Source organism: Argentina anserina, chromosome 4 (genome assembly GCF_933775445.1).
Source record: "Argentina anserina chromosome 4, drPotAnse1.1, whole genome shotgun sequence".
Lineage (NCBI taxonomy): Eukaryota > Viridiplantae > Streptophyta > Magnoliopsida > Rosales > Rosaceae > Argentina > Argentina anserina.
This window is the reverse complement of record NC_065875.1, coordinates 15,662,633-15,683,222: the sequence shown is the minus strand read 5'-3', so window position 1 is coordinate 15,683,222 and position 20,590 is coordinate 15,662,633. Positions and strand designations below refer to the sequence as shown.

The 20,590-nt window shown below is 37.0% G+C and overlaps 2 protein-coding genes across 2 annotated transcripts; both read left to right on the top strand.

Moving 5' to 3' along the window:
* The first annotated feature begins 11,865 nt into the window (after positions 1–11,865).
* On the top strand, positions 11,866–14,867 carry LOC126791211 (E3 ubiquitin-protein ligase MIEL1). Its single transcript, XM_050517632.1, has 12 exons — positions 11,866–12,082; positions 12,237–12,324; positions 12,419–12,475; positions 12,569–12,601; positions 12,698–12,775; positions 12,949–12,992; positions 13,120–13,160; positions 13,662–13,744; positions 13,830–13,921; positions 14,016–14,085; positions 14,239–14,280; positions 14,443–14,867. Exons 1-12 carry the CDS (start codon positions 12,033–12,035, stop codon positions 14,566–14,568), a joined length of 804 nt encoding a protein of 267 aa, XP_050373589.1. The 5' UTR covers positions 11,866–12,032; the 3' UTR covers positions 14,569–14,867.
* Positions 14,868–15,592: 725 nt separating this feature from the next.
* LOC126791204 (uncharacterized) lies at positions 15,593–18,921 on the top strand. The gene is made up of 11 exons (XM_050517621.1): positions 15,593–15,826; positions 16,012–16,122; positions 16,211–16,365; positions 16,466–16,559; positions 16,775–16,845; positions 16,931–17,037; positions 17,232–17,353; positions 17,523–17,611; positions 17,925–17,987; positions 18,399–18,503; positions 18,621–18,921. Exons 1-11 carry the CDS (start codon positions 15,688–15,690, stop codon positions 18,729–18,731), a joined length of 1,167 nt encoding a protein of 388 aa, XP_050373578.1. The 5' UTR covers positions 15,593–15,687; the 3' UTR covers positions 18,732–18,921.
* Positions 18,922–20,590: the final 1,669 nt, after the last annotated feature.

Here is a 20,590-nt window from a genome sequence, read left to right as displayed (position 1 = left end):
ATTGGTGTGGTTTTATTTATGAGATTTGTGAGTGATTGTGAGGATTATTACATTTCCATTTTATGTATGGATTATAAATTTGGTTTGTAATAATTGGTTTGACTGAGTTGTATTGAGAACTCAGAATTGATCCGCTGTGACATTTTAAATGATTTCGATTTCATTGAGATTATTTTGTGTTTAACGACTTTAAAATTTTGAGTTTTTAAGCTTGAAATTTTAGGGTCGTTACATTTTAGGAAGAAATTCTTGGCCTTGGTAGTTAATTAAAGTGCGCGTTATAGTACCTTGAGCTCGCTTATCATACAAAAAACGGCGAATAAAATGAACATCAGATATGAGAGTGCACCAACGCTTGCACACGAACTTGCACTGAGAAACAAATTTGTAGCAAGGAAGCCTAAAAAGAATCTCAACCAAAATAAGGTCAGGGAGATCATCGATACAAGCATTCTTCGATTCCGACGAGGATGGCCTTGTTGATGTTGCTGATGATGATCTTGATAATCTTTTCGAGCGGTGAACTGTTGGACATATTTCATTTTATCTTCTTTTTGTATCTTCTTTGAATGCACTCATGGCTAACTAGATTCAAAAGTTTCTGAGAGCTTTCACTTGGCAAACTAGTGCTTATATAGTCACGTACGCGTACACCAAAACCTTATAGGTGTCGGAGATACAAATTTCTGTTGGAACTATATATCTTTGTCCTTTTTAAGGACATATTTGGTAGGTTAGTTTTCTTAGTTGTAATTACCTTGTAAGTCTCCTAAGTGAAGTCTCTATATATTTCACTCATATCAATGAAAAATATTGTTCTGCCAAACAATTTAGCAAACATTTCAAATTTTTTTTTTAGAGACAATGGGTTACCACTCTGGCAAGGTTCTGCCAGAAAGTTGGAAACTGGTTTGAGTTGCTAATAACATCAAGGGCCCGTCTTAAGCTGAGTGTGTGCGCGCTCTTCTCTTAAGCCGAGAACTACCCCTAAAACCTCAATTTTATCATGCATGCGTATAATTGTAGGTCCTGGACTCCTGGTAGTAGAATATAAACAGGTTGTGTTCACTAAAGCAGGATAGTGGCAGGGTTCATATAATCCCAAAGATTTTGTGGACTTTCACTGTAATGATATATGTCATTACTTATTAGTGCTAAAATCTGAAAATCTTAGTTGGGGGAATGGAAAGCATGCAGCTACATAGTTGTTAAGATATGAGATTAAGAACGTTATTTGCAATTAGGAACGTATAATTGCGTTCTGGTTACGGTTTCTTCTTCAATTTTTTTTATATATTTACGCTGAGGCTTAGTTCATATTATCCTCATGTAAATATGGGAATATCATTAGTTATAACTAGGTAGACTAATACATCTTGGTTAAAGGTCAGCTTTCTCACCATAGTACAACGTTGCTGGAGTGAGAGCTCGATCTTAGAAGGTTTTGATTGTATCGACTATAGATATACTCGATTCAGTGTTGTCATAGTGAGCAATTGTATTGGACTCTTTTTCACCACAACTTTGGTTTCGCCAGATCTTACCTTAAGACTGTTTGATTAAGAGGCTAGCTGCTTGTTAAATGTTGCACATTTGATCGAAATTTCACAATTCAAACTTTGGAAGTGATGCTAAGCACATGTCATATATACACAGTACTACAGTACTATGTTAGTAATACAATTCCCAACATGTTAGTTAAATGCATAGCTTGTTTCTCTGATTCATGTCAAGTAAATCACCCACGTTAACTCTTCTCTTCTTTATTCTCTTTTATTTTATCTTCTTTTGTTTCTTCTATCGTCTCTTCTATCTTCTCTTCCTCAGCTGCAGGGCTAGGATCAGCAGGGCTAGAAACTTTGGATTCAACAGTAGTGGTTTTGGTTTCCAACTCTGCAGTTTCCTTTACCAATTTCTCCTCCACTAGTAATGCGGGATCTCCTGTACATAAATCCACATGTATAAGCATATGAAACCTAAGCAGATAATCACTCGTGAATCTGATTATTTAAATAGCAAACAACCGACGTCCGACGAGTCACTGGTAAGAGGTGTCATAAGCATTGCAATGTAGTTAAGAAAAATATTAGATTTTGGTCCTCGCCGGTATGTTATATATGTTGATCATCTTGCACTGCAATTTCTCCAAGGAGGAGTGTAGGAGGGTGTTTGAGGGGCATTGCCTAAGAAAAGTGACCCTGAGCTATTGGGTGAACTTACTCTAAGGCTCTAAGTGATTCATGAGCTAAGAGCAAGAGGTCCCTGGTACACCAACACCAATTGGTTGCTTTACCACATTGATATAGACCTAATTTGAATGCATGCATTATTATGCAATAGAGAAATAAATTAACATGTTTAGGACTTTAGGTCATGATCACAAACCTGTATTTTCTTTTGAGGACGTCGTGTCAACAATTAGTTTTGTTTCTTCAGCAGCAGGCAACAATTCTTTGTCCTCCTCTACAACTTTGTTTCCCTGATCATCCACTTTGAAGAACAAATCTCCCTTACTTCCATGTCCATGCCGTGGAGTGTAATAATCAGACGTTCCTGATCTTCCCTCAGAAATTAACCCATCAATCCCTTCATCATCTAATTTCCTTGACGAAAAGAATGACTCTCCAGATGTTATCAATCTCCCGGCTTCATGCTCCGAAACCACTGAAACATTGTTACCTTTGGCTATTATTTCTTTGTCACCACCTTCAATTTCCTTTTCCTTTTCATTGATGTCCTTCACATCATCGGCCACCACATCACTTACATTGTCCTTGTTAACAACTGCAGCCTGTGCCTCTTGCTCTTTTTGTTGTTGTCCCTTAGGGTTTGCTACTCTGTTGTCAGAATCCGCGGTGGTCTCCGGGATGGTTCCGATGTCTTTGCTCTTCTTAGTGGCCTCCCCGGCATTGGATTTCTTGCGGCACAGGATGGCATTGCTGGTGGCAACGGCGAGCTTTGAATCCCCACATCCCATTATTAATTTGAGGTCAGAGAGATAGAGATATAATTAGTGAGACGCAATGTATTAATCTCTTTCCTTTTAATATGTGGGAGAGCGATGTTGATTTGTTTGATTTCGTTAGTTGTTTGTGTTGGATCTGTAACTTTCATGGGTGTAATTTGGTGTCATGAAAGTTTATAAATATAGCACCGGCACCGATTTCGTCGTTCTGTTTTATGAATGGTTTTATCAACATTGTTAGCTTAACATCGATGTGGCATGGAATTCAGTTGCTTTGTTTATTCTTTAAAAATTCCTGTGAGATAAGATTCGACTCGGGATATATCTTGTTCATGCATATATTCACATTGGAGAAATATCGGTATCGGGAGATATATCGTTTTTTTGAAAAAGTGAGATATCGGGGATATTGGAAAAAAAATATCGTTCCTCTTCCGAAATTATCTATTTATTTATTATTGAATTACATACAAACAATTTTATTAATTTTATCTAGTACCAGAAAGAGACTTTAGGTGCTTGAAAAGATGCACGTTAGTCAACAAAACTATAATATTTTACCCAAGACATACGAGCCATATAGTACGAATTGTAATAGTTAACATGATAGTCATATATTTCTTTTGAGCTACTAATAGTTTTTCCGAGAATGGGATAGTAACGATGAACCCAACTCGATAATTGATCATAAACGTCTCCAAACTGTCCATAATTGTAAATAGGATGAACAAATTGATAGTTGACTTCATGTGATTCGTTTGACATTCCACTGTGCTATGTGCCTAAATTGATAGAATCAAAACTTAAGGCAACTGAACTAACATCAGATGAAATATTTTGATCATCAATGACTCATCTTGTCCTCCTTATGCACCTATTCTGCTGTTGCGCACCATGACCGCCTGCTCTAGATCCATGATTCTCATCTTTGGTAGCATGATCAAAATTACTTTCACAAGTAAACTGCTCAAATTCTCCACTTACATAAAATTGTCCATATTCAAACCTTATATCTCCACCACCTTGTCAACTTCCACCACTACCATCACCATTACCACCACCACCACCACCATCATCATCACTATCTGAACTATCTGGAGTTGCTACACCGCCCCACACACTAGCATTATCAGAATCATCTCTCGGGTCTCCAACTTCATCAGATAATACCTTGTTTACATCAATTTCAAAATTAGTTGCATTTCCTACGACATGTGGAGGAGGGTTGCCATTTTCATCATCGAGGTGTGCATGCATAATCCAATCATGAAGATGATCAATGTTATTCTGAAGTGGTTCACTAGCAACATGAAGTAGATTGATATAGTTGTTTTAATTGATCACATTATCCTTTGCTCGTTTATCACATAGTCGTAACTTCATGTTATAGTAGTAGCATACGAGTTTTTCCAAATTCTTATATTCAAGACGATTCCTGTGCTTTGTATGAATAAGAGCAAAAGTACTCCACTTCTTTCACAAGCAGAAGAGGAAGCCGTTTGTGCTAAAATACGCATGTCAAATTTCAGTATTATCATCCTTCCATGATGGGTTCACAGGTTGCTAGCAATCTACGAATGTATGAGGGAACTTCTAGGAGACAAATACTACAATGTGACTCATGTTTTCTTACTTTCCCTAATAGTGCTCAAGGAGAACACTCCTTATCTAGATATCATTTGAGAGGATGTCAAGGAGATAAAAATTACTACTCTTTCTATATTCCTCGAGGAGAACAATTGTTACTAAAATTCTGGATATTCTTTTATGATTGTCATGAGAGTGTGAGACTATGTTGTGACCCTTTATTTTGGATTCTCTCAAGGTCAAGGAGAACATTGGTCATTGATATGGCTTGACTTTTAAGAGTAAAGACTTGAACTTTCACTCCTCATCTCGATATCTTTTACGAAAAATTAAAAATTAGCCGATTAAAGGATTACTCTTCTAGTCTTATTTTTTATATCTCTCGAGCCTCGAAGTGATTAATTGATCAAAAAATCCAGGTCAAGGAGAGTCTGAGACATCCTCAAATTGAGTTAAATTTTTTTAACTGAAAATTTTCAAATATTTCTCTAAAATATTGAAGATATCTCGGATATATCGTAAATATCGGAGATATTTTATGTTATCGGAGAAATATCGCAGATACGGGAAAAAATAAGATATTTATCCTTAAAATATATCGTTTTTTTTTTTGAAAAATAGAGATATCAGAGGATATCGGGGAGATTTTGTTCCTTGCTTCCATCAAATCAACTCAATCATCTTAATTAGGTGATTCGATCAAAGCACTTCACGTACTTGATGAGTTAGAGCTAGCTAGGCTTTCAGTAATTATATCCTTATTTGGGTTGTATGCATCTCAACAAAATATCTATATATTCTCAAGTGTACGTAGTGGTCATATATAGAAGATTAATGAACTATAAGGAAGATAAACTACTTAATTGCCTATGGATAACCACGAAAAGGGTCCCTAGTATGGGGTTTAGCTGATGTGCAGTGCTGCATACCATACAAACTAAATCGGACGGTGGATGGAGGGCTGTCTTGAAATGCACGTGGGGTGTGTGTGGTGGATTAGGACCGCTGCACGCATACAACGCTGCAACATAGAATTTTCCCCTAGCATGGGACACAATGACGTGGTAATAGGAATTGTAAAACTTAAGTAAATTAACCCTCAATGATCTATCGTAAATTGTTATCATAGCATAAACATACCAAAAGCATATGCAACAACTAGCTACGTCAGTAATCCTATGTTGACTAAATTTTAAGAACGGTACATGACTCTTGTCCTATTAATAATCGAGGTTACTTTATTGCCCTATCATATAAATACATAAACTACATAATTTTATCTACTTTTGATACATATTGTTATTCACTCGGTTAGTTGATATGATTACCGATATACTTTTAGGGATAAATTGATATTCTCAATAGTGATGAAGAAAGGAAAACTACTATTACTCGTTTTACATTGTTTCTCTCTCACTTCTTTTTCTGCATAATGGAAAGCTTCCTCAAAATTATGTTGTAAGTGTAATCAATGAGATTATTGGTCTTGAGGTTATTTTGCTCTGGGTATCTAGGTCTTAGAGTTATAAATAATTTCCCCCCTCCTCTTTCTTTGAAATTTATGGATTTCTCTTCCTCCTTCATAACATGTTGATTAAACTAATAATTGAGATTATGCAAGAGGAGGAGGAGGAGGAGAAAGGAAGCAAATTGCAAGGAAAGTACCCAGATTTGACGGGAACTGTGGTTTAGAGGCAAGATGGGAGAGGGGGGGGGGAGAGAAATTATTTATAACCCTAAGACATAGATACCGAGAGATAAATTGTTAATAACCCTAAGACAAATAATCCTATTGATTACACTTACAACATAATTTTGAGGAAGCTTTCTTGTTACAACCCCGAATTTTCAAGTGATAAAACTCGAAATCGAAACCATGAAAAACTCTAAAACAATCTCAAATAATTTGAAATCATCTTATAGCCATAGTGTATCAAAACTGAGTTAAGAGTACAATTCAATCGATTTGATTATTACAAAACCAGTTTATAATTCAAATATTATAACAAATGGAAATGTAAAATCCACTTAGTCCTCACCACAAATAGAATAAAGAAATTTCGACAATCTTCAGTGAAAGCCCTCAAATTCTGCTAATCCGCACATGCAGAACTATCCCCTACACCATCGAATAGGTGCACCGGGATTGTAAACATAAACCCGGTAAGCTTTACAGCTCGTATGAGTAATCCAATAGTATAACACATGTCGCATGATAAGAAAATACCAAAGACATTTAAAAATAAATGTCGGCCAATCTGGTTATCCAATAACAATTGAAAATATAAGCACTAATGACACATTAAGCAACTCATCTGTTTACCCAATTACATTTAAAATACGGATACTCATGAGACCCATGTACTCATATGTTACCCCTCATGCAGTACGCCGCCCGATAATGGGCAATCCATATGTTACCCAATATCGTACAAAAATATGGTAATCATGAGACCCAGACAACCCATCTGTTACCTCTCATGCAGTACACTTACAAACAGACTAGAGTTCTAACTAAATCGTAACTGTCACCCGACCAAGGCTTGGTCACGATTACTGCCAACACTTCCGAAGACAGAAAAACATTTTAACAAGACTCAAAGTTAAAACCACGTACAATAACAATCTACACATGTTATTGTACAACAACCAAGCGACTCTTGCTCAAATAATATAGATATAGTTGCCACAATAAAACTCATTTGGAAATAAGAATGTGACAGTATATAATATAGAAACTCATATATATGTATCGTATTTACCATTTTATACACATACACAACCCACTATATTATATACATGTCATAGTTTGATCTCTTTAATAAAATATAAATATGAATTACCGCCGAGGGTAGACTCGTCAGAGTGAGATTTACTCACTTATTTTCCTGAGCGAAATTTCCACGACACCGAAAACAATTCATTCACTCGTTTTTTCGGTAACCTAATTGTATAATAAACTGGTTAGAAACGTTACGTAAAGCCTCAGATGCCAAAACAATACAACTGTTTAATGTTTAGCAAAATTACAGTTTTTACGTAATCACTGTTCATGTAATTAATGTGCATATATTACTGTTCACGTAATTACTATTCACCGATATACTATATAGAAATTACTTTTACAAGTTACCGTTCAGAAATTACTTTTACAAAATCATTGTTCACGCACCGCGGCACGTGGCGGCGCGTGGAGTTCACGCGCCACCCTCCGGCAGTCGCGCCACCAACAATAGCCGCGCGTGAACTCCACACGCAACCTCCAAAACCTGAAACTCCACTTCCTACGCCGTCCTAGCTGGATAACCATTACCCTACCGCCCTCAACTCCTCCCACGCGCCGCCACAGACGGCGACACGTGTCACTCCACCACCTCCGCCCAAAACTCAACAAAACCACAAACATCCAACATGAAAGATGAAGAACATGAGGAGAAGATCACAACCGTACCTTCGTTGTAACCCAGATCGCCAGAAAATGGCTGGAAAGGTTCGGTAGTTCCAAGCTCACCTCCGACGTTAAAACCTCCGATTTGAGCTCCAATTTCGTGCTAAACCCAACCCAAGGATCGATTTGCAAGGATCTTTGGATTTTTGCAGAAAACGCCGTTCGTCGGCGAGGGAGGGCGTGTCTCGTCCGGGGGTTGGAGCGGTCGAGCTTCCGGTGGTCTTGGGGCCGGCGGTGAGAGCTACGGTGGCCGGAGCTGAGGGGATCGACAGAGGAAATTTTGAGAGGGAGGGATGGGGTCGAGAGAGAGAGAGAGAGAGAGAGAGAGAGAGAGAGAGAGAGAGAGAGAGAGAGAGAGAGAGAGAGAGAGAGAGTGTGTGTGTGTGTGTGTGTTTCCGTATTTGGAAACTAGGGTTTCCCAAAAACCTTTTTTTATTACATTTTTCAAATTCGGAAACCAACTTCCGTCGACAATAACTTTCACATACGACGTCCGATTAAGGTGCGTGATGTATCCACGAACTCGTATCGACGAGCTCTACAGCTTTTGCGAATGAATTTTTCAGAGACGAGCGACGGAATAAAAGTCGACTCTCGAGTCAAAGAAAACGTAACATTTTCAATTTAAATTTCCGAAGTCGGTTTCGTTTCGTTTGACATCGACAAGGAAAACGAAAAATGCGTTTTTATTCAATTTCCAAGTTAAATGACTTACAAGAATCTATACAACGCAAACTCGAAAATTCGGGGTATTACATTTCCATTACACATACAAAGAAGTGACTGAGAAACAATGTAAAACGAGTAAGAATAACCTCTTTTCTTCATTACTACTGAGAAGACCAACTTACTCCTGAAAGTATATCAGTAACTATATCAACTAACTAAGTGAATAGAAATATGTATCAAAAGCAGATCGAATTACGTAATTCATGTACTTAAATGATAGTTTTGAAAATAAAATAACCTTGATTATTAGTGGAGCAAAAATCATGTACTGTTCTTAAAATTTAGCCTCCTACAGTAGACGTACATACATGCATGCAGCTAGAATGCTCCTATATATTCGATGTTCGATCACCAAATATAATTGGTTTGTGAGTTAAAAACTAGTCTGTACCTTCATACCTTCATCCATGTAATGAACGATAACATGGCTACATGATGAGACTACAAATGAAATGTTGGTTTAAACTTTAAAGCGTACCTTCTTTTTATCACCCAACACTATTATTTCAACATGAACTGCGCATTTATAGTTTGAAATTCCAAGATATCTGGCTTGTACATTGGGAATAACCTCATCGTATTCCCTGGAAGTACTCCAAGAAAAATGTTCAGGGAATTAGGGTACTGAATTACACACACACACACACACTCAAGTCACAAAGAGAGTGAACGTGAGAAAGTTGTCCTATGATTAGTGTTAATATTACTGGACTGATTCATCATTCATATGTACGTAACTCGCTTTAATTTTGCCGTGAGATGGAAGAATAGTGGATATTGAACATACATTCCTGGCTTCCTCACAATTTTTCTCGCTTTCATATATGTCATGCACTTGATCAACATGATGTTACCATCTTAATAGAAACTCAATATTTATAATTTTCGAGTTGTTAATGTCTGCAAAGATAATCTCTACATATTTGATAAATATTTTAACATTCGATGATAATTTCTAAATCCCGATCTATTTTTTTAGTGTTGAATATGAGTCTATTGTGTTGTCATGTATGACCAGGTTTTTTTTTTTTGGTTAAATATGACCAGGTTCAAATTGGCAATATTGTACTCAATGTTATGAACGTTTTCTTCTGGCCCATAGAATTGAAAGTCAGAGACTCTACTACTCTAGTAAGCTGGTCACATGCATGCAAATAAATGCAGTAGTTGTCACAGGTGACTACCATATATATAACCAAGCAGAGGGCCAGAAGCTGAAGTTAAGGGAGGATATGCTCCTTCCTTGAGTTTCTTCCCTTCCTATGGAGCAAGACTTGTTCCACACTATAGCCAGAACTCCCAGAAGCAAGTAGAGGTCCACACTCCACAGATGTCATAATAAAGTAATGCATGCAAGAAACCTAGAAGTCCAAGACTCTGAGATCATCACCATCCCTTTGGTTTCCTTTTCTATTTTGAGAAGTTACAAAGTGCTGAAATCAGTTGGGAAGTACCAAAGTTGGTCTGCAAATTTTTGGGACCTCAAAGAGTCAAAGATACATGGCAGATGGGGAAGGAAACAAGCACCAATGAAGATGTGCTGCGCTGCACAAGCAGAGAGGAATTGAAGATTGTATTTATCTTAGGTCCAACATGACATCCGATTGCACAGACCTCTAGGAGGTAGAGTGAGAGAGATGTAATATATGGGAAATAAGGCTGCATTTCTTTATATCTTAGAAAAGTATAAGGCTGCAGAGCCTGCAGTAGTGTATATCCATGGCAGAAGAAGTTGGAAATATGTACAAGAAAGAAAGAGTTCCCATACAACCTCTACATGCATGTGATGTCATGTTACCCAAGTAATCCACATTCAGATTTTCCAGAATGGAAGGTCTCTATTCTCTTCTAGTTCTTCCTGGCCTTTACTCGATCTAGATCTAGCAATTTCTTTATTCATCCATCTTTGTTTCTTTGGGCGGCCAATCTCGTTTGAACCTTCAAACTGCAAGGTTCATGTATATATGTTTACTCTAATCAAATGCATGTTTTTTTAATTATGTAATAGAAAATTTCTCAAAAAAAAGAGAGAGACACTCATCACATTCTACTGTTATTGTGTAACCTAACTCGCAAAAAATATATATCTAAAAGTTACTGTTATTAGATTAGCCGGTCCAAGTTAGTATTTATTTTTGCACGACTGAACCTCCATATGTTGTTTTCCACAAAATCGTCGGTGTATTCAAATAGTGAGGAGTGTGAGAAACTTTTTTCCACACCGGTATCTCTCATGGTTGTATTCTTATAATTTATTATGTAAAGTCTATCCTCTCAAAAGAAAAATGTAAACAACAATAGTATATCATGAAAGATCTGAAAAATGTACCGAGAAAATCGTTAATTAAGTCAATCTAGCTTATGGAAGTACCGGTCCTAATTTTTACACAATTGTCCTTGATTCATCAAACCATTTACATAGAGACATTTACTTCAAGCCATGTCAAGAACAGTGGACTTGCTATGATCCAACGTTGATCAAGATGCACAGAATTCATTAAACTTTTCACAAGTTACAAACAAGTTCCAAGTTCAGCGATCCTATCCCTAGCTCAATCCCTCCACAGCCTCATAAAGTTCCCCAACACCAACAACAGAATATTAGGGAAAACGAGTGGCCACTCTACCCTTAACTTGTTTGCTGCATCAACATGTATCTTCTGGTTGGACCAACTCTACAATTTTCCAAAACTGTCAATGCTCTCATCAAGCTCAAGCTCTAATTGTAGGAAAAGATTAATGACCATACTGTTACAATGGCATTAAAATAGTGAATCATGTTGAGTTATGTAGAGCAGAACACCTACCTTTGGTCAGTGATCCGTGTCTTTGGGTTCACTCCCCCTTCTCCATGAAAAAGGGAAGAATCAAATAATAGCACCCCTCCCCACTGCAACTGTGTTTGCTTCATTTAGTTACCCTGCTCACTCATTCCTCTGCTTTCTGATTCGCCCATAAAACGGCGCCTGTCCTTTTCTTCCTCCTCACCTTATCCTCATTTTCAAGTGGGGCATTGCATCCATGGGATTGCCCAAAATAGCATCAACAAGATTTATTGTGGGCTTGTTTTATATTTTCATTAAAGAAAAAAAATGGAAAAGAGGAAAAGAGGTTAAGGGACTATTTTAATGGAGGAAGTAATGCAAAGGTGACTTCTCTCCCCATAAGGATGATGGGGCTGGCTGTCTCTTTCTAATTGAGGGGGGATTCAGACAAACAGAGAAGCCAATCCCATCCTTCCCAAATCGGGAAACTTATTCTTTGCTTTGTCTTCCAGACTTCCACCCTTCTTCTCCAACTCCCATGGAAGGCTCAGGCAATGAACGTCAAAGTTTTGGGAAGATGGGGTACGGGTGCGTGTTCTGTCTCTAACAACCCTTTAATCCTCCCCTCTTCATTTTCTCAAAGATTGTTGCTTTTTGTCATAAAATTTGGTTGATTTGATCATAGTTTTAATCTTTTTTGATGTGTTTTTGATGGGTTGTCTTGTTTTTGATGCGTTTGTAGGTGCAAGCATTACAGAAGGAGATGCCGGATTCGAGCTCCGTGCTGCAACGAGATCTACCCATGTCGTCATTGTCACAATGAAGCCACGGTGATTGATTAATATATTTACTGAATCATTGTTTCAATTCTTAGCTTTGGTTGATTTTTTATTTCTTATGTTGAGTTGTATTTGATTTCTTCAGAGCATGTTGAGAAACCCCTTTGATCGGCATGAGCTCGTTCGACACGATGTTAAGCAAGTATGTGATTCATCTTCATGACTTAAGAAAAGGCTCTCTTTATTGTAATATATGGTTGTCTGTTCCCATGTGGTGATTGTGGTGCTGTTTCAGGTTATTTGCTCAGTCTGTGACACAGAGCAGCCGGTACGTGTGGACTTGTGTTGATTTTGATCCATAAACAGATGAAAGAAGAAGCTTTTGTGGGTTATGGTTTATGTTTAATGGCTGAATTGGTTTTAGGTGGCTCGAGTTTGTACTAACTGTGGCGTTAGTATGGGGGAATATTTCTGCGATATTTGCAAGTTCTATGATGATGATGTAAGTGGGGATGTTCGAATTCTATCAAATTCAGTGAAAGTAATTGTCTTTGATTTAATTGATTTTGACAGTCTCAAATCTAGAGTCTGCTTCGGATTTGATATTGGTGTGTGATCTTATGTATGAGTGTTTGGCTCTTATTTAAAGTAAGCCTTTTCATTTACGACTTGCAGACCGATAAAGGGCAATTTCACTGTGATGATTGTGGGATTTGCAGGTTAGTCCAATTTCAGTATCTACTTTGCTACATGGCTGAATTGCCATGTAATATGTTTGAGATTACAGAAACTGCTTAGTCTAACTGACTTCTAACTTATTATAACTGACTTCTAATGTGAATACAGAATTGGTGGTCGTGAAAATTTTTATCACTGCAAGAAGTGTGGTATGTGCCTGCAATCATTATGACAAATATGATTTCTGATATTGTATATGTGTGTTTAGTGTACTTCTATCAATTCTTTGTTTCTTCCAATGTATAACATCTTTTTCTGGACCAATGAGTTTTGGAAAACACATTTTGAATATTGGAATTTCGTACGTGTCTTCTCAAGTGACTTCTCATTAAGTTTTAGAGAATTAGTTGATTAAACATATTTTCTATTGTTTTGATGAGTTCCCATTTTTGGGTAGTAAATTATGGAAGATAGATAAGCCTCTTGTGTGCAATTTCCTGTACATGGAAAGAGTGGCAACGATAAATTTTATGCCACTCGTATGTAGATTATTGAATTACTGTATGCTTTTTGATCAGCATTATTTTCTTGGAAAAATTAATAACGGGAATGCTTCTGTATTAGTTTTTTGATTGATATTTTTATCTCATACTTGATATGCCATACTGGATTGTTGAGCATACATTCACATCTGGATTCAACTTTTTTAGGATCTTGCTATTCGATTGGCTTGCTTGATAATCACCTGTGTGTAGAGAACTCCATGCGGCACCACTGCCCCATTTGTTACGAGGTTTGTATGCAGATATCCCTAGTAGTGTTGTTCAAGTAGGTAAACTTGTCATGTCCAAACTAAATTGAGTAATCTTGTGTTCTAGTTCCTTTTTGACTCGCTGAAAGACACTACTGTAATGAAATGTGGCCACACGATGCACTGTGAATGTTATAGCGAAATGATAAAGCGGGACAAGTAAGTGGCAGCTCTTTTAATCTCGTCAGTTTGCAAGTTAAAAATAATCAGCTTCTCCTTGACCTAAATTATTTTTTTGTTTGAAATATTTCAGATATTGTTGTCCAATATGCTCCAAGTCAGTGATTGACATGTCTAGGACTTGGAAGAGAATTGATGAAGAGGTAGGCATATGAAATTTAAGTGCATAATATTGTGGAAAATTGAATTTAACTCTATCTATTGGACTAACCATTTTTCCAGTTCAGTTGAATTAGCCTGGTTACATGATAGTAATGATGATTCCATACTAATATGAGCATTTGCACACTTTCCAGATAGAAGCAACCATTATGCCTGAGGATTACCGGAATAAGAAGGTACCTATGTTTCATACTTTTTCAGCTCTCAAGGTCACTGGTTCTAATCCCACGGCACTGCTTTTCACATTGCTTTAGATTTTGGACTAACAAGGAACAAATGACTTATCTATTTTATATTGTCTAGCTGTACAAGTCTAAAAAACAATGGTATTTTTGCAGGTTTGGATCCTATGCAACGACTGCAACGACTCCACTGAAGTTTTCTTCCACATTATCGGCCAGAAATGCAACCACTGCAAATCATACAACACGCGCACAATTTCCCCTCCAGTTCTTCCTCAATGATCAGAAGATGTTTCCAACGAATATGTCCAGCCCGGTAGGCGCAGTGAAAGCTTGTGCCCTCAAATGTGCTCTGGAAAGGGAGGCTTGATTGATTCAATTTTGATCCCCAATTAATTGTGTACCATTGCATTGCGGTTCTTTTAAAATGATTGTAATGTTGTATGTGTGCATCAGACTTTTTCCGGGCTATATTTTCCCCCTAAAACCCATGTAATCACCCTTGGGGTTGATGTAAACATTATATATACTGTAATTCTGTTCTGGACTAATGAAAGTTGATTCTTCAACTACATTTCCTATGTACTGCCTGTTGAGTTTATTTTTCTAGAGTACCAGTGCAAAATCTAATAATCTCGCAAGTCCTCATCAACTACTGTTCAAACTACAAACTGAAGTCCTCGGGACCTTGAAAAATTACATTAGAAGTAAAAGTAGGAGACATAGTAAGGCTAGATGACGAATCTAATTGATTAATTTGTATTCTAAATTTATAACCATAGGGTTTTCGTTTGCAAACTTTTAAAAGAAAACAATTTCATTCACTAGTAATGACGGTTATGAGTTTTGGTGTAACAAGTCGCTCACAAAGTTTTGGTAAAGAAAAGTCCATATTGACACTATTAGAGACCCTAGATAAAGAAAACAAATTAATAAAGCATCCCGATCAAGATTGAAAGATAATCATACGTATTATATTTTCAATTACAAAATGCAGACTCCAGACTCGAAAAAGTAACTTGACTAACACGAACACAATGTCTAGAAATAAAACTATAAAACACAATATAACACTCTTCAGTAGCAGATCCCTACAACTTCATTAGTATCAACAATAACTCCATGATCAATAAAATTTCATCCTCTATGTTTTTTCTTCCTTTAAAGAAATAATAAAAGGGAAAAATAACAGTGAGTGGGTAATTCATCCTCAAGTAAAGTAGATAAGAGCGCAGTAACTTTTGCTTTCTTACCCCCACACAGACTAACCCTGGACTGACGCTGCACATGAACACACCCTCCTCTTTCTCTAAACCCTGATCGTCACAGTAGACCGGGGCTTTAGCTCTCTCCCCAAAACCCACCACAACTCGCTGAGTCGACTCGGTCCTCCCTGAAGCCATGCTCTCCACCACTCGCAGGCTCTCCCGAGCTCTGAAATCTCCAATCTCCATCTTCTCCCAACGACTCGTCGCTCCCGAAGCCCCACGCGCTTTTCTCCAATGGCGGAACCTCACCGCTCTCTCCTCCCAGCCCTCCGGTAATCTCACCGTTCTAGGTTTTCGTTTCTATTTACTCTATTGTAATTTCCAAAAGTTACTGTGAGGAAATGATAGGCGGATTGTAACACTAGATTGATAAACTGAGGCTTTGTTGATCTATTATGATACTATATGATTTGAATGAACTATTTTGTGACCCAAATTATGCTGAATAATAATATAGGGATTACTCGAGGTTGTGTTTCGCCAATGGAGCAAGACTCTATGTGGACAATGCTAACATTGAGGGCACCATTTTCGTCCGAGGCGAGTTCAGTTGAAGCAATCCACACAGGTTGTCGCTTTGAATTGGTGTAAATTGCTTGGAATGGTTGGTTATTATTGTGTCGGAGGGTAATGTTATGGTTTTGTTGTAAGTGCAGAGGCTGTGAAGGAGCTGTACGATAAAATGGTGGAGTCTGTGAAAGTTAAACGGTCCATGCCGCCTAATGCTTGGCTGTGGTCCTTGATTGAGAATTGCCAAAATGAGGATGATATTAAGCTTTTATTTGACATCTTGCAGAAGCTCCGAACATTTGTGAGTTCCTAATCTTCTCGGCTTATGGTTTCAGTTTGGGCATTTTAAGTGAAGTTTAAGGTTTTGTGTTGATAGCCGTGTGCTTTGGTTTTACTTGTAGAGACTGTCGAATCTACGTATCCATTCGAATTTTAATTGCAATCTCTGCCAAGAGGTTACTAAGGCATGTGCTCGTGTGGGGGCCCTTGACTTTGGTATGCCTTGCTAATGTGCTGTTTATGACTTGAAGTTTGTTTGTTTCTTTTATGTTATTAATCAGCAAAGTATAATTTAGGAAAACCCACGCAAGTAAATGGCTAGTCGGCTAGGTGTTCAGATTTATGGACATGTTGTTTTTTATGTACTCTAACATGCTATTTAGTTTTAGCTGTATGTGGTATTATCTGATGTGATAAGTTCAATGTTCCAGGAAAGAAGGGCTTGTGGAAACACAATGTGTATGGATTGACCCCTAGTATTGGATCTGCTCACCACTTACTGGTACTAATTACAATTGGCTCTTTACTATCGAGGTTTGTTTTCTGATTTATTTATCTAATAAATTCTTGCTGTAAATTGACTGCAGACATATGCTAAAGAGCACAACGATGTTAAACTTATGATGGATGTAATGACACTTCTGAAGCAGAATGACTTACCTTTGCAAGCTGGTACAGCAGATATTGTTTTCAGGTATCCTCAAGCTAAGACTTACGCAGTGATGGTTTGTACTTTTTATTTTTCAGAACTTTTGTAAGATAAAAGTCAGAATGCAGGATCTATAGTCTCTGAAGTGGTTTGATTGGAAAAAAAAACCAAGATATTCATTAGAATAATAAAAATGTCACACTTTTTTTTGTTTTATTTTTTTTCCTGTTCATTTGCAGCATTTGTTACAATACTGATAATTGGAAGCTGATGTCTAAGTACTCAAAGAGGTTTGTTGAGGCTGGAGTAAAGCTACGGAGATCCGCATTTGATGTCTGGATGGAATTCACTTCTAAAATAGGTCTCTTCAATATTCTCTGATCTCTTGAACCTTGTGTTGCATCATATGTTTATTTTCTAGTCATCTGCTTGTATGCATACCAAGTACCACTTGCCGTTCTTGATTTCAAACTGATATGCCTATGATGATTTTGAATAAATTGTTAAAGCATTCCAGCTTTGCATTACAGGAGATGTTGAATCCTTATGGGAAATTGAAAACTTGAGATCGGAGTCTCAGAAGCAGCACACTGTCATGAGTGGATTTTCATGTGCGAAGGTAAGCAATCATCTATAGTTACATTTTCCTTCCCATCTTCCATGCCCATTGTTAAAACCAAACTTACTTATATATAGGGTCTTAAGCAATGGACTGGAGATGTCATATTATACTTTCCAAAGTATAAGATCTGGTTAAGTTGCTTAACATATCAAGTGTATGCTGTTGTGAGTGGGATTTTCATGTTTGTATTGGTAGTGAATAGTATATAGTTACAGTTACCTTTCGGTGAGATTATATGGTTCGTTGAGGTATTATTTTCAATTGATTCACCTCTTGCCTTTTTCTTTTCCTTTATTTATTTTTTTGGCAGGGTTTACTCTTAGAACATAAACCTGAGGAAGCTGCGGCCGTCATTCAATCACTACTAAATCAGGTTGAGTTATTGTTTGCATGACTATAAATAATGATGCCGTCCAGAACATGATTTGTATTATGTAGCTAATTTAGAATCTAAGTCTTAGCAGAGCTGTTTACTCATAAACAATCATGGAAAAATTGCTCTATTGAATGAATGAAGCAAACTTATATTACATCCTTTGTCTTTTATTTGGATAGACGATAACATTAAACATTGTGGTCAACCCTGTTGGTATACAGTAAAAAAAACACATAAAAATTAGTAATTGTAACGAGGCATAATAGTGATCCTGTTGTCCTTTCTTATTTATTTTGTATTTATTTCAATTGGATGTTTTCTTTTCAAAAAGTTCCTTAGGGTTTCAACTACAGTCTGTCACTTCATCTGTTCTTATTTGCTGAAAGCATTGAGGTTTTTCTACCACAGAATCTAACTGATGCAAAGGAGTCCAAGGTTGCAGTTGAACTTCAAAAGTTGGTTAGTGAGTGGCCATTAGAGGTTATCAAGCGCCAAAAAGAAGAGGATAGGATGGTATACCATTTTGTTTCATATGCAGTTACAGTTTAACAGAAAAAGAATATGCTAGTTCAATAGTATGTCTTTGAATTGAAGCTTATATGGTTATCTTCCCATTTGGAATATGTGTAGGCATTAGCTGTATCCTTAAACTCTGATATTCCGGTGATGCTATCAAAGACTGGATTAAAGGTGAGTGTAAATATGGAAGACCTAACCAGCAAAGAAGGCATTCTCTGTTGAAGTCCTTGGCGCCCGGTCTGATTCAAAAATTTGTAGCTCATATTGTTCGTATTTTGTAAAAGAAATGTCCAGACCAAGAGAAGAGAAAAATAAATGAGATATTGTTGACAAGCAATTTAATAACTGCCTTGGTCAGAAAGACACTTCTAGTTCTCTGGTTAGTCGGTTATGCATTGGACTAGAATCCTATCGTCTTTCATTTGTTTTAATTTTACTTGTGTAGTTTGTTATATCTGGAGCTTCCATGTCTACCAAACACAACCATGGTTAATTATGGTTTTGATTCTATGCTACTTAGTGTAATTCAGGAAATACGTATTGATTAGGCTAATCACACCATCATAGATGGCCTGCCAGCAAACTAGATTCTTGAAAAACCCATGCATGTAATGGCTAGATGTTCGTAGTTATGGACCTATGAAAATTGTATATACTCTAAAAAAACGTTAGTTGTATGTGGTATTATTATTTGTATGCTTCATGCTCCATGACAGAAGACTTATGGAAGCACATATATGGCCACGTTTAATTCACGGAGCAGAAAGGAAAACAATTCTTGAGATTTTCCATAAACACGAGAAATTTCATCTCCCATCAATTTTCCCTTCTAGTGTTTGGAAATATTAGGAATATAGTCTGAGAATGGAAACAATATTATACCAATATGCCAAGAATACCCTCAATTTTTAATAAATAAAACTGAGATATTAAAGTTGAACATGGACAATTTGGTAAAAAAAACTCTTTTTTAATAGGGCAAACTGACCCTAATTTATTGAAATCAAACTAATAAAGGAGGGAGACAAAATACCTTGACCTCCTATGCCTGATAAACTTTAACAAAGAGGATACACAAAAGCTCAATCCGGCATGTGTACACTCACCCATGCAAAAGAAAAAACTCCTAGTAAATAACAAACCCTCAGCCAAGAAACCCTTAATTAAAAGGTCATGATGAAGTTGGTAGCATTGGCTGACACTAGTGACAATTGCCTCTCTACTATTGACCTTTGTCTTCGAACAATTTTCCTATTTCGGTGTCTTCAACGTTTCACTTAAGTCAGTTGGAAGGAAAATTAGCAAGTGGATTTTTTATGGGTTTTGATTATAGTTGTCATCATCCTCATTCTGTTGTCGCCGTGTTTCAGAAGCAAATTTGAGCCTATGTTTGGTTCTTTATGTTTAAATGTATGAAAAATCAATCCGGGTTTTAGTGTATCATTTCGGTGAGACTCATTAAGGTTTTGTGCATTCTTAGGGAATTATTCTTCTTGCTGCTATGGTAAGAGTTTCACCTTCTCGCTGGCTTAGACTTATTGATGAGCTCTGAAATTCATGTTTACTGGGTTTCACTTGTAATTGTTTTTAGCCAAAATATGGAGATACAGTGACTCTGTTTAGATCAGTTTGTGTTGAATGTTCCCAAATTCTTTGATTGTTCCAGAACAAATAGCAATCTGAATATATAATAATTATCATGATTGGATTATGTCAATTCTTAAATGAAACCTAAGAGCTGAATAATGTCATACACCAAGCCAGGGACGTTTCCATTTGTTATATTTGACACGTAGGCCGAAGGGTCTTTATTTGACAATGAGACCGCGTCTGCAACCGAAGTGTATGTCAAATTTGACACACTGAACTATTCACGTCTTTTATTTATTTATTGTTTCTCTCTCTTATTTTCTCTTCCTCCCCTCTCGTGTCTCTCTCTTCCTAACCCAGAAGAACCATTTAATATTTGAACTATTTGACAGACCGGTTGGAGAAGAAGTTGGTCAAAAATAACATTACCATATCATATGCCAAAATTTGATTTTGATTTGAAAATTTGCCTACTCCATTGGAGATGCTCT

Excerpts from the sequence above, each read along its gene's own strand:
- LOC126791204 (XM_050517621.1), top strand. The coding sequence starts at position 15,688 with ATGCTCTCCACCACTCGCAGGCTCTCCCGAGCTCTGAAATCTCCAATC. Across the intron at positions 16,560-16,774 it reads TGTGGGGGCCCTTGACTTTG|GAAAGAAGGGCTTGTGGAAA; the intron begins GTATGCCTTGCT and ends TCAATGTTCCAG. Across the intron at positions 17,038-17,231 it reads ACAGCAGATATTGTTTTCAG|CATTTGTTACAATACTGATA; the intron begins GTATCCTCAAGC and ends GTTCATTTGCAG.
- LOC126791211 (XM_050517632.1), top strand. The coding sequence starts at position 12,033 with ATGGAAGGCTCAGGCAATGAACGTCAAAGTTTTGGGAAGATGGGGTAC. Across the intron at positions 13,922-14,015 it reads GAAATGATAAAGCGGGACAA|ATATTGTTGTCCAATATGCT; the intron begins GTAAGTGGCAGC and ends GAAATATTTCAG. Across the intron at positions 14,086-14,238 it reads GGAAGAGAATTGATGAAGAG|ATAGAAGCAACCATTATGCC; the intron begins GTAGGCATATGA and ends CACACTTTCCAG.